This window comes from Lepidochelys kempii, chromosome 1 (genome assembly GCF_965140285.1).
Source record: "Lepidochelys kempii isolate rLepKem1 chromosome 1, rLepKem1.hap1, whole genome shotgun sequence".
Classification (NCBI taxonomy): Eukaryota; Metazoa; Chordata; order Testudines; family Cheloniidae; genus Lepidochelys; species Lepidochelys kempii.
Window position 1 is genome coordinate 158,640,296 of NC_136380.1, and position 24,604 is coordinate 158,664,899.

The window sequence follows — 24,604 nt, forward strand, 5'->3', positions numbered from 1 at the left end:
GAAATATTTTTATATTTATATTTTTCTATAAGATCTTTAGCAGATTGAAACATTCCTGGGTGAAGCCATTTTCATTGTAAAGATTCTATCTGAGCTTAGAAAATCTTACATAGTTTTAACTTAAGACATTTCATTGTACCTGAAGTTTTTTGGTTTCTTTAAGATTGGCTTATGGACTCTGAATTTATTTGTACCATTCATGTAGGACTTTGAGCTCTGCAAGACAGTTTTAAAGAGCACTACATTAAAGAAGTCACTGATGCTAGAAACAGGGTTAGACCCTACTTTCACATATCAAAGATCTTTGTTCATCACACCTCAGATGCAAAGCCAAATGGAAAAACTTATGGTTTGATAACTGTACATTCTAGTTATTTTAAATTCAGGTGGAGCTCTGTGAATCTTGCAAAATGTGAAAGAGAAGGCACTTTTACATATTCTCATTTCAAATTGTGCTGTACACAGGAGCGGCACAGGGAATTCAGATTGTGCGCTCATTCTACTTAATGGCTTTGACATTTTTCACCACAAAATCCACATTTTGTAGCAATACTTTAATCACAATTAGACTTCCTAAACTGATCCATTTATTTCAGAGGCTGCTATTAAAGGAACAATCTTTCTCCTCCCCCCTCCCCATTGAAGATAAAGATTTCTCACATTCTCTTATAAAATATTCATTCTAAGCTGTCCGTGCCCAGGAAGGGGGCACCAGGGTTGTAGTTATGGTCTTTGGGGTACGCCCCGCCTCCCCCAAGGATCTGATCCTATCTATCCTCTGTGGGCTCCCCAGGCCCCCAACTGGAACAGATCTAAAATAGTTGCTTTCCTGTAAATATAGCCATTCATTTGCATGTGCAGTTGCACATCAGTGCATGCTGAAATTGCATTCTTTGAAAAATGTCACCATATGACACTTTATCTAAAAAGATTTGCCATAGACATGAAATGTGTGGGTTAGGTAAACCTTAAATGTATATTCACCACCAGGTAGAGAGAACATGGGGCTGTGTTCAGTTGGGTATAACATTAGAGGAGCAGAGGGAGGCACTAAACTTTACAAAGTGCCTTAGTACATCCTGAATGTTATGTAAAAAATATAGTCAGAAAAGCATGCCCTGTCCATATCTAAAGTCTTAATTTAAAAGGAAATATAGACAAAATTTGCCCCAGATAAAGTTTATGGATGCATATTTTTGTTGTTCTTTAGTTGTTCATTCCTCCAGTGCAGAAAATTTATGGAGGGCTGAGGATAAATTATGTATAATCCATAAAAGGTAAAGTGCAGTCAAAGATTGAAGTAATTATCCTTGACGGGCCCAAGTCCAAGAACAAGGATTCTGCAAAATACATACTAGAAATGGTCTTATTAAAAAGAAGAGTCGTGTTGGGAAGTGAATTACAACGATCTAGCAGAAAGAAAATCTATTATCTGAGTAAAGAGCAGCTATATCTTTATCTAAAGGTTAAGAAGAGAAAAAGTGAAAGATTTTTTTCCATTTCACTGTTTAAATGCAATATACTCTGGTAAAGGGGAAATGCCTGGAGACGAGGACTAGACTGAGAGGCTGCATATTAAATATTTACACTTTATCTTCTGGAGAGAAGTAAGAAGTTGAAAAGTAGGGAGCCTTCCAGATATGGGAGAACTTTACCACAAGAATTTTTTTAAAGAACTGATATTTCTGCAGAAAGGGAAAGCCAAGTTAAAAGAGTCCTTAGAACAAAAGAATTGCAACATGTTCATAGGTAATGATCAGCTGGGTCTACAGGCTATGTTGCAAGAGCAGTGAATGAGAGATTAGATTAGAAGCAATGAAAAAGATACCAAATCTTCACATAACGCTGTACATTTCTTTCCCTATTACAAATGCCATTAAACCTGCCCTTTACTGTCACTTATCAAATTCCTTTATTGCAGATTGCACAGACTGCTTGAACTACAGCTTCTGTGGAGAGTAGAGCTCTGTGGAAAGCTTAGACAAAGACTCCACTTCTGGCATTTACACCAGACTGATATATTTTGAAACAAGTTTCAGATGTACAAGTACACAAACCAAGGTAAAATGGCCAAAGCACTTAAAGTGCACCTTCTATTTTTGGGATTGTTGAAAAAAAACAAAAAAAACCCTTAATTTTAAATGAAATTATCTTCATGAGTGGATTCTGTTTCCAGATAGAACTCCTTTTTTAACCGAGCAAAGCCAGATACAAGTGACCCTGCGTATCCTGAGAAATCTGTGGAGAAAGTCAGAGTTACGTGTTGTAGGTTCTGTTCCAGTCTCTGCCACTGATTCGGGAGGAAAAATTAGCAATTTTTGCACAGCTTGTAACTTACAGTGTAGTCACTTGAAAGTATGGAGGGAACTGGACTCCCTGTTTTCTTGTCCCTTCAAATTATGGGGGACGTGAAAATAAAAATCACCAGACCAACTCACAGATGGTGCCTTAGATTTACTGTCTGTGAGGAACTACTCCTCATGGTAACTTTTCAAGTTTTTATTGCTTCATCTGCAATTAGAAGATTGTCTCTGCTCTGCTTAGATTCAAATAGACTCTTGAATTATTATTTACAAAAAATGTTTCAGAAATTTTCAAAGGGACCCATTCCCATGGGAATTTGCTTTTCAGAAGGACTGAAAACAAAGTGGCAGCTAGAATTTTATGACTTCCTGCAAAATTCTGCAGCTGGTCTAGCAAGGCCAAGGTTTTTGTTTCAAGTGATGGCACTGTCTGTTTATTATCCTAATACTTTAGCTGTACCCTTCAGTTGTTATTCATCTATACTTCAGCAACCTGATTTGTTAATCAATGTTCTATTAATTGATTTAACTTCTACAAATTAATCCTGTGGTGAATACAGGAGAATGCACTACCCTCCACTCCTGTTGACTTCACTCTGTACTTTTCGGACTTCAAATTTTAAATTTGAGGTATTCCCACATTCAAACATCATGTGACTTCCTAGGATGAATTGAACTCTTGGCAAATTTTGCATTCTGGGGCTATTTCTGAGTGAAGTCTAGGAGAGAAATGTGTTTAAAACCTCCTATGGGATTGCAAATAAGAATCTGTGGGAGGGAGCGATGCTTTGCGCTCCAGAGAGCAAGGTTTCCTTGGAAACAGTAGGTCAAATGCATCAGACAATGAGGCTGGGTGTGGGGCAATTATCTTGCTGATGTTCATGAAAAGATTAAGTTAATGGCCTCTTGTTCTTTGGGGGGTGGCTGCAAGAAAACAAATCCCCAATTGCCTTTTTTTTTGGTTCAACAGCATCAAGACAGAGATAGTTGAAGGTCATTTTTTCTTTCGTATCAGCTTTTGGTAAGACAGATAAGCAATACGCTGTGCAGAACTCTTTAACAATGCCTTCCAGGAACAGCGTATTGAAGTAAATGGAATACATTTACCTCAGCAAAGCTTAGTGGCAAATTCTGAGATCTATCTTTCTTTCCAGCAACTGCATGAAGCAATTGAAACATTCACCAGGATGTTTCTCAATAGGTAGCAAAAAATACTGAAGAAAAATATCTTCCAGCTCAAAGTGTCTATGAGTCATGTAACTTCAATCCAGTAAGAGATTTGCTTGTATTTAAAAAATGAGAAGGAATTAAATGGAAAATATAGACAGTACAGTATTTTCTGAAATTAGGTGACCAAAATATGTGATAAATCCAAAAACATATATGTTTGAGAGAATGGCAATTAAAATGATAGAAACTTTATATCAGGAGAGATTGAAAAGATTGATGATCATGTCCTTTAAAAGAGGCCAACAGTAAGAGGAGAAGAGAAAGCTGTACAAAAAATAATACATGCTACAGAGAAGGCCAATCCACCCTAAGTTACCATACAAGAACAAGATTGCATGCAAAATTAAGAAAGTCAATATATTCAAAACAGATACAGGACATTTTCTTTCAATGTACAATTCATCTTTGGGACTAACTGCCAAAGGATATCATTAAGGCAAATGATATAGACCCAAATCATTCCTTACCCCAGTGAAATCTGGGGGCAGGAGAAAATACATTCACTTGAGGATCCCCTTGTGGGGATCTTCCCCCTCAAACTGTTCCTTAAGCTAATTTAAACAAAATTTAAAAAATCCAGTTTAAAAAAAAATCAATCCTCTCCCCCAACACCAATTTTTATCCCCCCACCGGCAAACTGCATGAATAATACTCTAAGTCCACTACAAAACCAACACACCACATTATCATGAGTCCTACACCAAGCTTAATTTATTTCCCTGGCAGGTATTAGAACCCCTCATTGTTCAAATGTATACCAGAAGGCTAGTTTCATACTATAACTACCAAATGATGTCCTATTTATCCATTAAAAAAGAAAAGTAACATAAAATATAACAATGAATATTACAATAATGTTCACTTACACTGGATGGTTTGCAAGTGCAACTTAAATCTTTAGGGTCTGAAATACAACAAAACACCAGTTAATCAAACATAAGGAATCATTCTTCTAAAACCCTGTGGATATTAAAGCCTGGTCTACACTTAGAAAAGTTGCTATAATGGTATAACTATGCCTGATAGGGGTATGATTTTTTTACTGATGCACTTATACCCAGTATAAGCCTTAGCATAGATGCAGTATACTGGTATACAGATGCCTTATATTGATATAGTTTATTTTGCTCCCTGAGCCGGCATAAGCTACTTTTGTATAAGCACTTCTATACTGATATAATTGCCTCCATGCTGTATGCAGGTGCACATGCGTGTATTCTTGCTGCTTTAAATCATAATTAAAGCAATAAAATTTTCTGGTATCGTCTAGCCCCAAATGAAAAAAAAAATACCCCTATCCATTTTGACCTACAGATACAATATTTGTTTCTTTTCTTTAATATTCAGCCCACAGACAAAGAGTACAGTTAAGTCATTTTCAGTCAGACACAATGCATATGAAGTCAAGTGAAGATGTCATATGTTATCAGACTAGGAATACCCCAATTCCCCCATCCATACGTGGAGTCTGACTCCTTGCCTCACAAGTAGGCTCACTGAAGTCAAGTGAAGATACAGATCAAGAGGATATGATTTGGGGTGAAGTAGGACAAATACATTCTGGTAGGGTATATCATACCTTTGCTGCTTTAAGATCATGTTGCTGCAATCACTCCACGTGATGCTCTACCTTAAGACCACTCAAACAAGAACTAGTGCAGGATGCCATGGCCAGCTTAAGTAGAGGTCCTGATCAGAAGCACATTACACCTGTGCTCCATGATTTGTACTAGTTCCCAGTAAATTTCAGAGTGGAATTCAAGGACTTAGTGTTAACCTGTAAAGCTCTAAATGGGTTAAAAACCATTTACCCGAGAGCTTGCCTTTCTCCCCAGGCCAGAGTTGTGATCAGTGGAGACCCTTGAGCTATAAATGAGAGAGCGGCTGGCAGGGGGTCAGACTAGGACTTTGGAAATGCCCCCTCAGGATGTCAGATCTTGGCCTTCTGAACATGCTGAAAAGCCTATCTTTTTTCCATGTAGATTCTGGGAAAGACGTGACCCGAGTGCCTGGTGGATATTTGTTTAGGTACGAGCAGACCTTTATAGGTATTTTGCATTGTGTATTTTAATTTGTGTAATGGGGTTCCCAGCATAGGATGGACAGCTACAGTTTTGTATAAATAAGAATAAAAATAAGGAAATATATACTTACGTTCAACGAGAAACAGAAAACAAACGGTTCCCAGGCAAGCAATTATAACACCAGGAACCACAAAAGACAGACCCCAGCAGGTAGATACCCAGTAACCAGCAATTAAGGATCCTAAGATATTCCCTACGGAAGTGTGAGAATTCCAGATTCCCATGATCAAACCTCTCCTGCATTCAAAAGGATGCCAATTTTAGTTATTCTGCTCATAAACATTATTAAGTAGCGTACAGAATGACAGACAGCAGTTAATCTTTGGCACTGTTGAAGTATTTGAGGCCTTATCACTCTATAACTGTACATAACCCTTTACACTACTGCCTTTAATCTGACCGTTTCAAAGTACCTAAACATTAATGAATGTATCCTAAAAGCTTCCTTGTGCAGGATATGGGTATTATTCAGAATCTGGCACGATTGGGACCTGCTAGCCTGATTAAGGCCATTGAAATATATGGAATGACTCCCATTAATTTCAGTGGATTTTGGATCAGGTCCTAAAGATGCACTTTTGCTACAGAAAAAGAAAGACGTGTTCTTAGTGTGAATCACCTTAGTGTGAATCATGTCTACACTAGAACTGTTACAGCAGCACAGCTGCAGCACTGTAGCGTAGGTACTTGCTACAGCGACAGAAGGGGTTTTTCTGTCATCAGGGCTGATGTAACCACTAGGCGAACTAGGCGGCCGCCTAGGGCGCCAAGATTTGGGGGCGCCAAAAAGCAGCGCCCCCCAATTTATTTTTACACTATTGCTGGAAAACAAATGAATAAAGAAAAGAGAAACACAGTTGAACTTGCATTTTAACCATTATGCAGTATTCATTTTTGAAAGTTTATGATGAGCAATGCTCCGGGGGGAAGGGAAAGCGTGGTGGCGCAAGGTGGAAGTTTCGCCTAGGGTGCAAAATATCCTTGCACCGGCCCTGTCTGTCATGGTAGTAAATCCGCCCCCTTGAGAGGTTGTAGCTAGGTCAATGGAAGAATTCAGCCTGGTCTACACTACAAAGTTAGGTTGATGTAAGGGTAGGCTGGGTCACAGAGGATCACTATTGGCATTTCAACATCACCAATGGTAATTTACAGGTCAGGAAAGTCAGTCCTTGCGTGAAGCTTTCTGAACAGTCCTGTATTCTTAAAGATGTGAGCAGCATCATGCACGTTCTGTGAACAGCCCACATTGACGTTAATGAAGCATCCTCGGTGATCCACCAACGCTTGCAATAACCACAGAAAAACGGTCCTTTCTGTTGATGTACTCTGTGGCAAGGTGGGGTGGTGCCAAAATGTGTGCCGCCTATTGCTCCACTGCAGTGAGGGAACCCCATTGCTGCAAATCCATCCACTGTGTCCTGCACGTTGCCAAGAGTACAGTCCTGCATAGCAGGAGGCAATTAAAGATCCTTCACACTAGCATGACAACAGCCCCCACAGTGGATATGCCAACTCCAACATGATTTCCCACTGAATAGTAGCAATCTGGCTTTGCACGTTTCCACAGTGTGATTGGCACTCGCTTCTCCCTTATCAGTGCAGCTCTCATTTTCCTGTCCTGGTGCAGGAGGGCTGGGGTGAGCTCAGCACACAGATCCATGGATGTGGCCTTGCACATCTGAAAATTCTGCAGCCGCTGCTCATCATCCCAAGCTTGCATTATAGGACATCATCCCACCAGTCAGTGTTCATTTCTTGGGCCCAGAAGCGGTCAAGCTACAGAACTGTAGTTGTGCTGTCGTAGGCACTTGTAGCAGAACATACCCTTACTGTTTATACTGTTCGTACAGTGGCACCTATAACAGGGACATCAGACCCTACGGTAGCATTAATGTGCATTATTTCTGTGCAACTGGCATCGGTGCCAATGGATTAACTGCGCAGCTACCCCAATGTTATGGAGAAACACTATATGATGTTACAAAAGAACCGTAAAATATCCCCCACTGCAGGATTGAAAAAGTTGGCTTTGTAAAGAGTGAGCACTATGAAAGAGCAACAAATTTTGTTCATCCATCTCTTTAAATTCATACTTTGAGTTGTATTATAAAAAAAGTAGTAAAAACAAATAAGCCTTATGGCACTTTTTGATGCATTCCCTGATGATTTTTAAACAGAAGTGAAAGCAATGGGAAATTCCAGTTTAAAACCAATGGCACAATACAGCCCTTATTTTGTTTTTTAAAGTGTTTTTAGGCTGAGAACATTTGCCAGAGTTCCTCTCAATTTAACTCTGAAGTACTTTACTCATATGTCTGAGAGTTATTAATGAACACACACCAATACAGATGTTTGAAACTGCAAGCAAACATGTTTTGCACAGGGGGCGCGTGACTCTGGCATTTGGGGAGGCTGGGTGGGAGTACTAGAAGTTCCATAGAAGTGGGGGGGCTACTGGTGCATGAACCCTGGCCCCGCCCCCTGCTCCACCCCGCTGAGCCCCCTCCTCCAAAGCGCTCCCCCTCCGCTCCTTTCCACCCCCTCTCCTGATGGCCACTTCCCCTGCTCATTCCTCTCCTCCCCTTCCCCCAGAAGCCCCAGTCCTTCTCCTGAGCCCCCTCCAGCCCCCTGCTGCTCGTTTCTCTCCGCCCTTTTTGAACTATTTAGTTAAGTTAGTTGCCACAACATGGGCAGCGAGTATAAGAGACTTGGGGAGCTAAGTCTCCCCAAATGGGGCAAGAAATGCCAACTGAGGCACACCTTATGGAGACCTGATGAGTGGAGTGCTGCCACCAGAAGCTCCCAAGAAGTGAGGGGGAGCCACTGGTGCCCAGACCATGGCCCCGCCCGGACTCCGTCTGTGCTCCACCTCGAAGCCCCGCCCTCACTTGGCCTCTTCCCCTGTGGCCCCACCCCCACCGCACCTCTTCCCCTGGAGACTCCGTCCTCACTCTGTCTCTTCCTGTCCTGCCCAGCTGCCGCTCACTCCTCTCTGCCCCCTCACTCCCGTCGCTCACCCTTAAGGCAGAAGAGGGCAGAAAGGAGTGAGCGGCTGGTGGGTGGGTGGATTGGCTCGGTTCAGCTCGGTGGCAGAGATGAGTGTGTGGTACGGTTGCCAAATTTCTAATCACACAAAACTGAACTCCCTTGCTCCACCCCTGCCCCGCCCCTTCCCTGAAGTCCCGCCCCTCTCACTCCATCCCCCCACCCTCCGTCGCTTGTTCTCCCCCACCCTCCCTCACTTTCACTGGGCTGGGGCCAAGGGTTGGGGTGCAGGAGGGAGTGAGGGCTCTGGATGGGGGTGCGGGATCTGGGGTGGGGACAGAAATGAGGGGTTCAGGGTGAAAGAGGGGGCTCTAGGCTGGGGGAGGGGGTTGTGGTGCAGTAGGGGGTGAGGGCTCCAGCTGGGGGTGCAGGAGTGGGCTCCGGGCTGGGGATGAGGGGTTTGGGGTGCAAGAGTGGGCTCCAGGCTGAGTGGCTCGGAGTGTGGGGGTGCGTGTGTGGGGTGCGGGTTCCGGCCGAGCAGCACCTATCTCAGATGGCTCCTGGAAGTGGCTGGCATGTCTGGCTCCTAGGCAGAGGGGCCACAGCACTCTGTGTGCTGCCAGCACCTGCAGGCATCACCCCCACAGCTCCCATTGGCCGCGGTTCCCGGCCAATGGGAGCTGCAGAGCCAGCACTTGGGGTGGGAGCAGTGCACGGAGCCCCCGTAGCCACCCCTGTGCCTAGGAGCCAGACATGCCTGCTGCTTCCGGGAGCTGCTCAGAGCCAGGACAAGCAGAGAGCCTGCCTTAGCCCGACTGTGCTGCCAACTGGACTTTTAGTGGCCTGGTCATCAGTGCTGATCGGAGCCACCAGGGTCCCTTTTAGAAAACCAGATGCCTGGCAACCCTAGCAGGCAGAGGTGGAAAGAGGTGGAGTAGGAGTGGGGCCTTGGATGGGGCGGGTGTAGAATACGGGCAGGGCCTCAGGGGGAGGAGGTTGCCAAGTGGGGGTGGGGCCTTGGGGTGGAGCAGGGCCACAGTACGGGCGCCGGTGGTCCCTCCCCCCACACTTCTAGGGAGCTCCTGGTGCTCCCACCCAGCCTCCCCAAACACAAGAGTCACACGCTGCCTATGCACGACAAACAGGTAATTACTTATTTTTAAAGGATCTTCCTTAAAGGCTTACCTCAAAAATCACCGAAACTAAATGGGAGTTCTTACACTGGCTTCATCAGGTTTTGCATTAGGGCCTAAAACCACCCACATATAGTCTCAGTACTTAATATTTATATTTTTACCTTCCTTTTCCAAACCAGTTGCCAATGCAGGTAACAACACTGGGCCAGCCAGTGGTTTGCACCAATCCATTAGCTATCTGAAATCATATTTCAAAAAACATTTTATGACTATGAAAATTCTTACACAAAATGTCATGTTAAGTGCTTCCTTAGAAGATCCTAAATTGCATAAAAACAAGCCTACATTATTATTAATATTAGATTAATATTTTTTTCCAAACACCATTATTCAGCAAAAATAAAGTAAGACTTTGTACGTACAGCACTTTGTATCCAAGGATTTCAAAACTTTTTATAGGGCAAACCTCCACAAATTGTCATCTCAGGCTTGCCAAAGATCATACGGAATCTGACAGTGCTAAGGGCTCTTAACTCTCACTGCTATAACCACTTCATAATATTTTCACCTGAATATGAGTTTAGGGAAATGTATGGGTGCAAATAAATGCTAAAAAGACAAAGCCTTATGAAAGAATGTAGAACCTAGAATTTAAAAGGAATAAAAGAAAAGATTTGTCCCTTCAGTGTATACATTTCATATTTACTAAATTCAGACTGAGGTATGAAGTTCTTTAATAACCTGTTTAAGGCTGGGATTTTTGAAGGCTACTAAGGGAGTTAGGTACCTGACTGCCATCAATGGGGCACCTTACTGTCTTAGGCTCCCTCGAAGATTCCACCCAAATTACTAATCCCATGAGGATAACATAATAGTTCACATTTACAATATACATTTTTAAAAACAAAATAAAATGTAGTCAGGCAAACTGTTGTACTTTACCTATCAAACACAGCGTTAATGACTCTGGGTGGGATTTCCAAAAGCATCTAGGGGTATGCCTGCACTTCAAGCTGGAGGCATAATTCCCAGCTCAAGGAGACATACCCAGGCTAGCTCTGATCAAGCTAACCAAGCTAGCATGCTAAAAATAAACAGTACCTGTTGCAGCTCAAGCAACGGGAGGAACAAGACACCTCGATTACGTATGTGTCGGGGACCACAACTATGTACTCTAAGTGTAGCAGTGGTAGTGAGAGTGATGGGAGGGGCTAACTGCCTTGAGTTCGTGTCTTTGGTCTCAGACTGGTACCTACTTCAGGGCAGCTAGCCTCTTTTACAACTTGCCCTGCCACAGTTACAGTTAATTTTTAGCATGCTAGCTCTCATCAAGCTAGCATGGGTATGTCTCCTTGAGCTGAGAATTACATCTCCCGCTTGAAGTGCAAGCATACCCTAAATGATTTAGGAGCACAAGCCCATTGCCTTTCACTTAAGGCCTCATCTAAAGTCCATTGATGTCAATGCAAAGTCTTTCCATTGATTTCAATGGGCTTTGGATCAGACCCACAGGATTTCTGAGAATTCCGCTCCATGGGTTTCTGTTGCAACAGCTGGCGATATCTTGAACACTTTTCACCAGTGCAGGAAACTGCTCAGAGAAAGACAGTATCCTACACTCAGGTCTTAGCAGACAGGTAAAAGTAAATGCATTTGTTCTCAAAGGTATATTATTTCTCACTTTTAGGTTTATACATGTTAATGATCTGGGATTTTAAACAGTTCATGTTTTTTTAAAAAAAAAAATTCATTTAAAACGTGTCTTTATTTTTAAAGCTATGGCAAGCACTCTCTTGTATTCCATTCTAGTTTGAATGCAGTTCAGTCTTGTATCTAGCCATGTAACCACTAAATGCTACTCACATCTGAAAACAAAAATAAATAAAAGTGGAAAGCCAACGAACCTAGGGAAACAAACAGTATGCTTACCTGAGCTATCATGTAGAACCACAGGTTATGCATATTACAGAAATAGCCCAACCCAAACATTGCCGTGAAGAGTCCACTGGCAAGCATTCCAGCTGTTAGGTAATACCGGATAGGCAGTCGCTCTCCTATTATACCACTGAGAATGTACAGGGGTAAAGAAAAAAAAGCATTTAAAAGAAACATGAAACATTTCATACACCAAACTTTCATAGCGCATAAAGAGTATGTTTAAATTCTGGATCTATTAGGGTTCCCCCTCCAAGTTTCAACAGAAATTGTAACTAAAGATTGAGCAATTAAATAATAAATATTTGGTTCATTACATAACAAGTGCTGATATTGGAATCATAAATTGAATGGTTCTACTATGGGCATAATGGGAATTACTTTCCACGTGATTCTTCATGTCGGGTGTATCTGCACAGCAGCGGGGAGGTGTAATTCCCAGCTCATGCAGATATACATGTGCTAGCCCTGCCTGAGCTAGTGCACTAAAAACAGAAGCACAGCCATGGCAGTGCAGGGTGTGTCTTGGGCTTGCTGCCAGAATACAATCCTATCCAAGATCCTAGCATGTACTCAGGTGGCTAACATATGCCATCACCCATACCACCACAGACACACTGCTGTTTTTAATCATGATAGCTTGAGTGTGTATGTCTACCAGATCTGGGAATTAAACCACCCAGCTGCTATTTAGACATATTCATTGATGTATATGGGCTAGACTGTCCCCTGTGATACATTTCTGTTCAAGGGAGTAAGAATCTTTCCTATGAATTTCTATAAGGGTTTCAGGTTAGGCACGTTTTTCCACAGTGACTAACTCAGGGCTTGGCATGTGTGAGACAATCCAAGTTTCTCCTTCTTCAGTGATCATTCATCAGAAGCTTCCCAAAAGGGAAGGATAACAGATTAGAAGCAGGGCAGCCTTCTGAATCAATAATTCAAGATGTATGAAAAAAAGTCTAAAGGAATTACCTCAAATACATTCCAACTGCATAAGCACACAGAAATGAGTAATCCAGGGCTCCCAGTAATTGCTTGTAATTGTTCTTGTCTAAGAATACATTTTCAAAACAAATCAGTGGAATAAGTTTATCAATCGCTTTCAAACCCTTACTATATATTTCATGTACAGGTCTTGGAAATCTTTAAAAAACAAGAACTCCCACCCCCGAATAGGCATTTTTAGTTTTAAGTGAATTTTCTAGCGGGGGGGGAAAAAAAAAAAAAGGAGAATGCCAGTTTCTTGATACTTTGCATTCTACTTAACCAAATAATACTATATTTTCTGTTTTCATCTACTACATATTAGAAAAATATTGTTCGAAGCATTCTTAATCTCCCCTTACCCAATTCATATAAAATACAACATTTGGAAATGGAAAACACAAATTTATTAGCAAACTATATTGTATTTTCAAGCTTCTAAGAAAACAAAGTTCACAAAAGTCTTAAAAAAAATTAATATTCCCTAAAAGGAAAATATACTTTTCAAATATGTCAGGTCCTAACTGCAAAGATGGCGGAAACAGATTGCCAGATGGATTTTTAAAAAGACTAACTACTTTAAAAAAAAATTAGAAGGATGTTGTGCTTTGTCCTTTAATACTAGAAAATAAATATTTCTGTAATTTCCCCCCCTCCTTTACAATGTTATCTCTGATCCTGTAATCAGACCTGCTTGTGTGGGCCCTTGCAGCCCATATGTCCCTAAACCGCTGACTGCCAGAAGCTGGAACTGGATTACAGCGGATGGATCACTCAATAATCATTCTGTTCATTCCCTCTGAAGCATCTGGCATTGGCCCCAGTCAAAATTCAGGCTACTGGGCTAGATGGACCATTGGTCTGACCCAGTATGGGCATTCTTAGGAGCCCACTAGAATCAATGGGGCTCTCTGTGTGCCAAGAGGCCATCCATGCAGATACAAATCTCAGGATCAGGGCCATTATTTTGACATATTGGATGAAAAGGAGTAAGGTTAGACACATGGTAATAAAAATGTTCGTTGTTGCTCGACCAGTGATGGGAGAATGACTATTGATTGAAAATTTTCAGCTAAAAAAACGGTGTTGGATTTATGCACAAAGTCTATGAACTGCACACAGGCTTGGTTCAGCAAGGGACTAAAACACATGCCAAACTTCAAGCATCTGAGAAGCTCCACCAATTTCAACAGGAGAATTCATAGGTTTAAAGTTGCCACATGCACAGATTTTGCTAAATAGGGGTCACAGGTGATCATGCACAAGAGGAGGAAGCGGTTTGAAAAATTAGGACTCGTCAGAGTTCCTGCTTTTCCTTCCCCATTTTGAGCACTCCTTGGGCCTCAAATTAGTCATGGCTACAGACTGACTTCATAAAGAAACAAGCCAAAAAGGTCATGAAAACAACATTGGTGTTCAAGATCATGTAATTTCCCCCAATTTTCAGCTTTTAAATTGATTATTTGTAGAAACCTGTTGAATATAACACTGTACTCAACAGGAACTTTTAATCAGTGGCTTCTGAAAGGAAAAAAGTTTAAGGTGTTTTTACCCCCTCAGGACCTAGTCTATCAAAGTTACACACATACCCTTTTAGGCCCCAATCATGCACTGACCTCCACGTGTGCAGACCCTACACCCACACAGAGCCCTTCAGTGGAGCTTCACCCAGGCACAGAGCGTGACAGAAGAAGACATGTCTGGATCTCATTATGAATTCTGGTTTGTACCATGTGTGGAACACTAGTCTGCACTCTGTCCAGGAACAAGAAAAGGAGGACTTGTGGCACCTTAGAATTTATTTGAGCATAAGCTATCGTGAGCTGTAGCTCACGAAAGCTTATGCTCAAATAAATTGGTTAGTCTCTAAGGTGCCACAAGTCCTCCTTTTCTTTTTGCGAATACAGACTAACACGGCTGCTACTCTGAAACCTGTCCAGGAACAGACATTTGTACTACATTTCCAACAGCTACCCAGCCCTGGAAAGGTATTTGACATTTCACTGAAGGATCATCACACTGACAGCAATCCAGGGCTATCAACTTTGAATGATTCTCAACTGCTGGACCATCCCATGGAAGAATGGGGACCATCCCTTTCTACACAGGGGACGGCCACGATGTGTGTGTGTGTGTGTGGGGGGGGGGTGTTGGGAAGTATGCCTGGTGGATCTGGAGATTCTCAGCCTAGGTCTGCATTTACAACACTACTGCAGCTGTAGCTTTTCTGTGCAGACACTTACTACAATGATTGAAGGGGTTCTCCCATCACTGTAGTAAATCTACCTCCCCAAGAGATGGTAGCTAGGTCAACAGAAGAATTCTTCCATATATAGCCTAGCCTATCTACATGGGGATGTAGGCCAGCTTAACCATGTTGCTCAGAGGTATGGATTTTTCACATAGCGATGTAGCTAGGTCAATCTAATTCTCTAGCGTGGACCAGCCCTCAGTTTGAGTACGTGGTGTGACAGATGTTGCAACCTCATCCAGTATAGTTCAGGACCCTACTGTAGTAATTTTATGAATGGTTTTTACATCACGCTAGGCCAGGGATTGTAGGCAACTCCAGTGGGGGAAGAGTTACCACCGGCTCCTCCAGGAACTAAAAGCAGTAGGAGGGTGATGGAGGCAAATCACTCAGGCTGTAAACAGCTCCAGAGAAGTGCCACCCTCTGGGGAGCTTTGCATACACTCCCTGGCCCACAGTGATACATAAACCATTCTTAAACTTCATACAATATGGTCCCCAACTAGCTTGCAGGTGGTTGCAAGATCAAAGGGAGAATATGCAGGTACAGTTTCCCTGAAACTGTGACACATGGCACACAAGCAGAGGCCCTATTTAAGAGCCGTGTAAGGAGAATTTAAAGGAGAACTCTGCTCAGACTGAAATGCTGATGAACCATTGACTCAAAAGAAGGAGTGAGCACAGACTAGAGGAGAGTGCGTTTCAGGACTGTCATTTGCAAAGCTCTGTAGTACTTTATCAGTAAAGTCACTGTCGAAGAAATTCTTCTGGTGAACTGTGCTCCTTGCTTAACTGCCACATTTTCCCCAAAAAGGTTAAACTAGGAACCCCAGAGTGCTCATGGGCTAGGTGGAACTCTGAGTGTGTGTAAGCAATGGGGGATGGGGAGACCGGTGAGCAGGGTCTCAAACACTGGTTTTCAGGGTCTAAGATGGCTAGATGGCAGCACCCCACTTCCTAAGGAAGGGTATGTGCTCAGCAGTATGCCCTAGAGTCCCAGAGATGGCTAGATGGCAGCACCCCACTTCCTAAGGAAGGGTATGTGCTCAGCAGTATGCCCTAGAGTCCCAGAGCTACAAATGTACAGTGGGTTACCAGGCCACTTGGTAACACAGGGGTCTACCGACACATAGCTCAGGGTGCAGGATCACAGCCTTAGTTAGTAATAATTGAACAGTTTCTCCTTTGCTAGTGGGCTATCAAGTTACTAGGATCTTCTGTTCTACTGACATTCCCTGTTTATGATCAGATGCTGAACATGAGATGTCAAGCACTTATTCAAAATCTCAATTATTATATTCAAATTATTATGGTATTAACTTGTAAATAAGCAAAACATAGCCTTTTAATTACAATTTAATTTTCTACATGAGCATATTTTCTTTGTTTTGAAGGTGCCAGCATTTCTGGAATGTGCCTGGTACCAATGAATAGTTTATAGAGCTGGTTAGAATTCCATGGGAAATTCTGACATTTCAAAAGTTGTTTTTGTTCCAAATTGGAAACATTGATTTTTTCCACTGACTGGAAATTCTGGAAGCATTGAATTGTTTTGTTTCAATAGTATCAGGACCACATAAAATGTAAATGTTAAAATGAAATGACGTGAGAAAGTCAAAATGATCAGTTTTGGCACATTTCCATAACAAACATATATGGAATCACCACATTCCCATGAAACATTTAGATTTGACAATTTTGCATTTTCTAACTGAAATTTGTTCCATCAAAAGTTTAAAACCAGCTCTAATAGTTTAGATTTCAGCAGCTGAACTCATAATTTATTTGGAAAAGAAGTTATTGTAAGAGACTTGCCATTTAAAACTTCATTTCATTTGGGACACTCACGACATATTAGCCAGGTTAAATTAAAAACAAAACATGCACCTCCTACCCGTTTTTCCATGGGAAGAATCCCTGTGATAAGTAACAAGGTACAACAATTGTATAAATATCATTATTACAAAATTAGCATGCAAATGAACTCACCAAATGGCTCCCAACCACACTGAGACTCATTAGAAAATTTTTTAGCAGGCTGAATCGGGATGGCATATTCTTTGTAGGAGCTGAGTTCAACTTCATTTGGAAGAGCACAGTGCTTATGTAGTTCTCCCTAATGTAGAAAGAGAAAGAGAATCTGACAATATAAAACTCACTCAATACAGAATCCTGCTATACACAATAGAGAAGCAAATTTAACAAATCTAGCTATTTATGGGCCCAAACCAAAGCCCATTTAAGTCAATGGTATGTCTATCCTTTTTAATTTGCAGTGCTGTTATAGCTGTGTTGGTGCCACGATATTAGAAAGACAAGGTGGGTGAGGTAACTTTTTTTTTTTTACTGAACCAACTTCTGTTGGTGAGACAAGCTTTAGAGCCACACATGGCTCTTCAGGTTGGTCCAATAAAAGATATTATCTTACTCATCTCTCTAATATCCATTGTAATGACTTTGGATCAGTCCCTATATGTGAAATACCCTTCACCACATGTTATAGCGACAGTGCTTTTCATACTGAGAGATCCCCAAACACTCGGCCTGATGAACCACTGTTACGCTGCAGTTTTGTGTCACTGTGAACGCTAAAGGATCCCTAAAAAGTTTGGCTGGGAGTTACACTGGTATAAGATTGGAGTAACACAATCCTACACCTCTTAGAAGTCAATGGAAGTTTTGCCATTGGCTTCGCTGGGAGCAGGACTCAAGACTGGGCTCCAAAATTGACAAAAACTACAGTCCCAGTCTTGCAAACAATTATGTACCTGCTTAACTTTAAGTACTGTGAATAGTCCTATTAAAGTCAGCGTGCACAGCGTTAAGCATGTGTGTCAATCTTTGCAGCACCAGTGGCAATATATTGTATTTCATCCCATATAATGCAGCACAGCCAAATTTAGGACAGGGATAGAAGAGAAAAAACACACCCTATTGAAACTGCAAGGGAAATTTAGGTAGGCAAAATGTAATTACCAGGATTGACACAGCAGAGTTCAACACCCCTATTCTCACTACAAGTGCTATGGGAACTTTGATGATCAGAAATAGGCTAGGACTTGGATTTTAGATTTCATGGGAGTGATGGCATCTCCAACAACACATTTCGAAACATGCTGGGGAAATGGCCCAGTTCGCCCAGCAGCTCCCACAGAAGTCAACAAGCATACTTCAGTGGTACATGATACCATACATATCAAAGAGAAGCAGAATACCTTCACCACAAGAAGAAGTGATCTCTTCACAATGTTCACAATATATAAAGGGGTAATGGTATAGTTTTCTAAAAATGCTCCTATGCAAGTGATGTTCTCAGCCACACAGGTGTAAATTTGGAATAGCTCCATTAATTTCAGTGAAGTTACTCTGGATTTACACTGCTGTGAATAAGGGCAGAATTTGTCCTTATGTCATAGGAGAACATTGCAATCCCCTTTCCTTCAACACAAATTTTTTAATTTTATTTTTCAGTTTGTATCTTAAACATTTCTCCTCATCCCCAAGCACACAACTACTTGCACATATCAATGCTGCAAGCTGATGTGCATGAGCAGACTTCTAGGTGTGTGAAGAGTCCCATTGACATAACCAGGACTCCATACACATGTAGGAATCTGCGCGTACAGATCACGTTGCAGGAGTGGAGCCCATGAGTTAGCGTATCATTACACCCAAAAGGAAAATATATGGACACTGCAGAAACAGACTTCGGAAGGATCAGTATTAAAAAAAGGGGAGGAAAAAAAACCACCACCAAGTCTAAAAATAAAAATAGAAAATATAGTTTGACACATCAAGCTGCAGGAAACTTCAAAGGAGATACAGGGAGGAAGGGATTTAGTTGATTAGTTTTTAATTAGATCAAGTAACTGCTTACTCTGCTTAAGGCCAAGCTATCAACAGGAAGATCTAACACTGATTTCCAGAGTAGTATGGATGGGAATTTCACACTTGAGAACTATACTCTCTTAAAAAAAATACTATTTTATAACCCCAACCAAATATAATCTTAAGTAAGATAACATGGTTTTCATATGGACGATCCCAATTTATAGAGATCAGGGAAACAATACTAAAGTCAGTTTTACCCCTTGGGTAAATAGGTTCTTAGAGGGAATGAAATCAAAAGGTTAATGAAACACTTGACAATTTGAAATGTAAACAATGAAACCATATCTAAGCAATTTGCATTCTGATAACAACTCCAATGCTATTTATTTACTGTATGGAGCCAGGCTTTAATATGAACAGGCTATTAAGCAATAAAGTTAAAAATATACATGAGAAATAACTTCAGGTTAATGTACGGCCAATCTGTGCTAAAAGTCTAAAGTTAAAATGAAACAGATTATATTCCTCTGACATCACTGCACTAGCTCATGCATGGTACTGCACAAGAACCAAAATCGTCTTGAAGATCTAATCCACATAGTTTACTTAGTCTCGACTGATTCCTCAGCTCTGAGCAACTCTTCTAAGATTTCAAGCCTTGATCCCGCAAACAGTTACACATGTACTTAGCTTAACTCACGTGAGGGCCTAAAACCAGAAATATGTGCGGTATTCTAGGTGTGGTCTCACCAAAAATGTATAGCATGGGACTGTGTTACGACAACTGTAATTATCGGCACTTGTTTTCACAGCATTGTGGGTTAAACTTTAACACTGTCTTTGAAAAAAACAAAACAAAACCACACACAAAAGTATACTTCCCCGTTTGACAAAATTAGGAGGCTATTTAAACAAAATGATTCATTGTTGCTTACCTTCACTATACTAATAGGTTTCCTTGACAAGTGGAAACTAGCATATAGCAAAAAGGTAAGAACAAAAATGAAGGCCCTGCACCTGTAACAAAAGAAAAATCAGCATTTATTTTAATATTTCTAAGTGATTTCATTCACTAGATTTATATTTACCACCATCTTACGTAAAACAAAATATTTTGAAGTATTCTTCACATTTTTTTCCACTTCACATCATAAACCCTAAAGCTAAAGAGACTCTAAATTAACTAACTACTGTGTATTGGGGTATAAATTTTAGCAGTTTCAATAGTTTCTATATTTAAGCCAGCATCAGAACAAAACATCATTTTTGCACCCCCCGAGATTCACAAATGAGAGTGTGTGGGACAGAGCACATAGTGCTGGCTCTTCTCTCTTTCCAGTTGCTAATGCATATTAAAAGAGAAACAAAAGAAAAATAAACAATGTTATTTATTTTCCTATTATTGCTTTTCCACGTGAGCAATTGTAGTTGCCAAAGGGATGTGATCTGATTGGAAATGTGATAGGTGTGTTCCTATGACAATGAGAGGTGAGCCATCCTAGAAAAAAAAGTTTGAGAATGCTTGCCTTTACACTGATGGTTTCATTCACATCTACTTTATAACCATTAGTGCATTTTTTTAAATGGAGAAGAATAGTTTGAAAGATTTGTTGTACTTTAGTAGATTCTCTTCCAACTTTGCTTCCAATACCTGTTAAGTATATGGTCTGATAGATTATACAGTGCTACATGCTGTATGTCTTCAGCACAGCATCCTACATAAAATCCAGTTGTCTGTCTGCATATATAAGCAAAAGCGTGAACAAATATAATGTATCAATTTAAATCTCCAATAGACCTGTAAGTAGCCACAGCACTCTGTAAAAGCCATATACTTGGTATTGTGCCAAAACACATGGCCAACATGCCTCCTGCTGCAAAAACCACCACAGGATCCTAAGTGACCACAAGGGGGCAGGACTTCAGTTTTGGGTGTTGTCTAATGGATGGTATCTCCAGAAATACAGTAGACCCTAATGCTATTCTAAGGCATCGGTCAAGTACTGACTGAGAGGCAAACATACAAGTTACTGAATTGCTAACACATCCTCCAGCACAAGCAATTTCCTGGATTTTCTTGGAGGCCTCTTATCCAAGAATTGACAATGTTTAGCCCTGCTTAGCTTGTAAAACCGGCACAGAAGACTCCGCAAGTAAGGCTACCCAAACACACCATCTGGGTTTTGGTATCATAACTTACATTGGGTGCTCAATGTTATGCCCATTGCTGAAGATTTCATTTAATAAACAATAAAACTGCAATGACTCTTGCCTTGCAGCTCTGTTAGATGAAGCGTATGATAAAAATCGATCAAATGGGAAGTACTGATTTCTTTCCTTTGTTACAGTAAATAAGTGATTTCAAGATAAGAGTGGCAAATTATCTCTCTCCCTCTTGAAAGCATGAAAAGAGCTGACAAGACCAAAACAGAATTAAAAAGTTGTCAAAAGACTTCCAGATTTTAGTTTCCAAGAACAGACAAATATAGTTACTTATTTTATAGTAGCACCAACCAAGATCAAGGTCCTATTGTGCTAGGCACTGTTACAAATAAAATGATGATACGACCCAGGAGAAGAAAGAAGATCTGGGTCCAGGATAAACAGATTGATTTTTTTCGACAGAGATAAACCAAGCAACTCAAAATAAAGGCTGTGATTCACCTCCCCAAGCACATAATATGTGAAGTAGAACTGGAGACGTGTTTATTCTGTAGCTTACAAAATTAATGGTGATGGAAATGTATTCCAGCCCCCCCAGATCACTCTGTATTAGCGTCAAATCTCCCGATTCAAAAATCTTTGGCAATGCTCTTCATTATGCAATTAAATCAACATTTCCTTACCAAAGACTTGTTTTATATTCCAAGAAATAAAAAGTTAGAGAAACTGAGTCAATGGAACAATCTTTCACAGAAAACATCTGATATTGTCCGAGAGCGATGTCTGTAAGATATCCTTGAAAACTTACCACTGATCGCTTGTAAATAAAACGATGAAGCGAACTCCAGGGGGAAGTTGAGCCATTTACTTCACTGCCAGGATCTGGGTTTTAGGTGACAAAATGCTATATTTGGAAAAGGATTGTCCTGGATTCAGGCTTTTTATCAAAGATGCTCTGAATGTCGTGTACTTGCACTTTTCAAAATGGTTCTGAAGAGATGTCACACTAAGCAGATCTCCTTTTAGGTCTCCTCTTTGATATTTTCTGTCACTTTGAATGGTCAGCTCTTCACTCAACTGTTTTTTTTTTTAAAAAAAAACACACCACCAAAGCAATGTTGAAAAGTTAGCATTTTAATTATAGTTTTAATCAGTGATTCCCTCTTTCAGTAATGTAAACATACTACTGCAACTTTATAGACATCAAAAATTTGGAGAAATAGCTTAAGCCACTTAAAAATTACAAATTTGTAAAGGCTGCCTTTCTTACTTGTTGGTACCAAGCCTAAATACAATTTTTCTTTAAGACGTCAGTACAGATAAAAGACTTCATTGAGGATGTGATCTAAAGGCCACTGAAGTCAACGGATAGAACCCATTGATTTCATTGGATTTTGCTTCTGGTCCCAAGAGACTGCAAGTGGGCAATTCCCTACCAGGAAAAGATGTATTCTAAAAACACCAAAAGCACTCAAATTTCTGATGCCATAGGGAACTTGCCAATTCCTGGCCCAACACAGTTGCTTTAGACCCTCTTCTCTAATAGGAAAAGGTGCACATTTCAGGTATTGCATGGTGCACTATTCATGCTGCTATTTGGCATGTTTGGCCGAGGCTGATAAGTAATAAGACTGAGACTGACCTCCCTAGACAAGCAAAAGAATGTAAGCTAAAGAAAAATCTTATTTTAAAGTACTCACTATTGCTAATAACTAGGACTTGTCTTAGGATAGGATTGTTAGATGTCACATGGCAGCCAGAGGCATTGATTTGTGAGCTTTATTCCTTTAATCTTTATTCTCCTGTATTAGCACAAATAAGAACTGTCCTTTTGCTCTTCCAACAGCAGACAGTATTTAACACAATAATGGTTGTATCAAAGCTGACCTTTCTAAATCTAACCTAACTCTACCTATATTTTAGATGTTTTGTTTTTATGCCTTTGGGATGGAGAAATCTCATCACCTCTGGAATAATTACACCTCTCACCATGAATTCACCATTAGCTTGCCATATGTTTTTCTTGTTGCTCTGCACTTGCTCCCTTAGCTTCTCATGCTGACCCTGGTTTAACTTTTCCTTTCTTCATGAGTGAAGTTCACACGTGCTATGGACAGCCTGCTCAAGGCCCCCTCCCGCCACATAATTTACACCCTGTACAGAGGGTTCTGCTGCTGAAACAGTCACACAGGAATGCCCACACACCTCCTATATATGTTTCCATACTAGTCCCACACAAGTTGGTATGAAGGCCACAACGGGGCTCCAGCAGAAATTTGTGCCTCATACAACTGGTGCAGAAGGCTGAAATAATAGCTGCATGAAAAGTGCAGCACAGCACCCTGACACTGGTTTGTGGGGAATGATTTCACCTTCTTATCCACCACCCACAGAAAGCCCCAAAACTCTGTTTTTATGAGCAGAGCTCAGCCTAAGTTCTCAGTGAAAAAAATTGCAATTGTTTATCATCCCATCCATCCAGCCACCCGACAGTTCACCAGATGTCTGAAGTGGTTTAAGAAAGAAAATGAGAATCTGTGACTCTTGTGACAAGAGTGACAAAGATGTAGCCATAGCAACAACAGTTATATTCATTCTATGGCAGCATGAAGTATTAATATTAAGTTAATTTGTGGAAGGGACAGTAGTACGTTACAAAGGCAATGGCAACTATAATAGGTAACTTACTGATGAATCATTTTCTTTTTTTATTAAAGTGTAAATATACAAATCAGGGAAAAAAACCCACCTTTTAACTTGTTTCCAAGTCTTTTGTTTTCAGTAACACTAAGGACCTAATTTTCTAACCTAAAAGAAGCAACTGAATAGCAGGAAAGGGGCACCTCAAGCATGGTAGACAAATGCAAGGCTGACCCTAGACCAAACGGCACCCCAGGCAAGGAATGTCTTAGGTGCCCCCTGCTCCATTTGTTAAACTTCTGAATACCTTATTTTTTTATTGCATTTGTAGCCTATTTCATGACTTTGATGCATGATTTGCATGAATGATTTAACCCGGTCATATAAGACAATAAGTTTGCATGCTAGGATCTGTAAATCTGCGAGCCCGGTGCCTTCCCAAGCCCAGCACCCCAGGCAGTCGCCTGGATCACCTGCTCCTAAATCTGGCCTTGGATAAATTAATATTTTATCATCTCCTCATTCTATTACAGCATTGTGGAAGGCATGCTATAATTAACTTCAAAATGGTACTTGCATTCTAAGGGCTAGATTGTGCCTTTAGGCAGAGCACTGAGCTAGGGTTTTGCATACACTGCATCATCTCCAGAGGCACTGTGCATTACAGTCACCTGAGGCATAATTCCCCACCCTGCTTCCTCCTTGCTCCGTGAAAGTATAGTAATTTGCAGCTGGCAGAAAATTGCAATAACCCTCAAAGCTGGCCTAAGCTGTGCTGCCCAGTGCATTGGGGGATTGGAGAGAAGGCTCTGCCCACTCCCACCTACTCTGGGAGAAATAGAGTAAGCAGGTATGCAGCACCCACTTACCTCTGCATGCTTGGGCCCAAGGTCCCAATAGACCATGCAGAGATGTAAGTAGTTTTCACTCCCTGAATCAAACACAAAGTCCAAAACCTAGCCCTAAACTGCTATTTTCATTAGTTTATAAACTCTTTTAATAAACAAATGAGGCATACTGGCACCCAGGATGCTTTGTTTTAACTCATAAGGGATTTCA

The 24,604-nt window shown here is 41.0% G+C and overlaps 1 protein-coding gene across 2 annotated transcripts in view; it reads right to left on the reverse strand.

Moving 5' to 3' along the window:
• Positions 1-24,604, reverse strand: part of SLC37A1 (solute carrier family 37 member 1) — a 60,260-nt gene that overhangs the window by 34,099 nt on the left and 1,557 nt on the right. Inside the window, exons 2-9 of one of the 2 annotated variants that reach the window (XM_073359744.1) lie at positions 21,714-21,982; positions 19,678-19,759; positions 16,901-17,027; positions 12,649-12,727; positions 11,668-11,803; positions 9,900-9,976; positions 5,688-5,854; positions 4,400-4,437 (exon numbers count right to left, since the gene is read on the reverse strand). In XM_073359744.1, the coding sequence (XP_073215845.1) occupies positions 4,400-4,437; positions 5,688-5,854; positions 9,900-9,976; positions 11,668-11,803; positions 12,649-12,727; positions 16,901-17,027; positions 19,678-19,759; positions 21,714-21,769 (762 nt within the window). In that variant the 5' untranslated portion in view covers positions 21,770-21,982. The remainder of the gene's footprint in view (positions 1-4,399; positions 4,438-5,687; positions 5,855-9,899; positions 9,977-11,667; positions 11,804-12,648; positions 12,728-16,900; positions 17,028-19,677; positions 19,760-21,713; positions 21,983-24,604) is intronic. The other variant, XM_073359754.1, reaches the window with a different exon arrangement.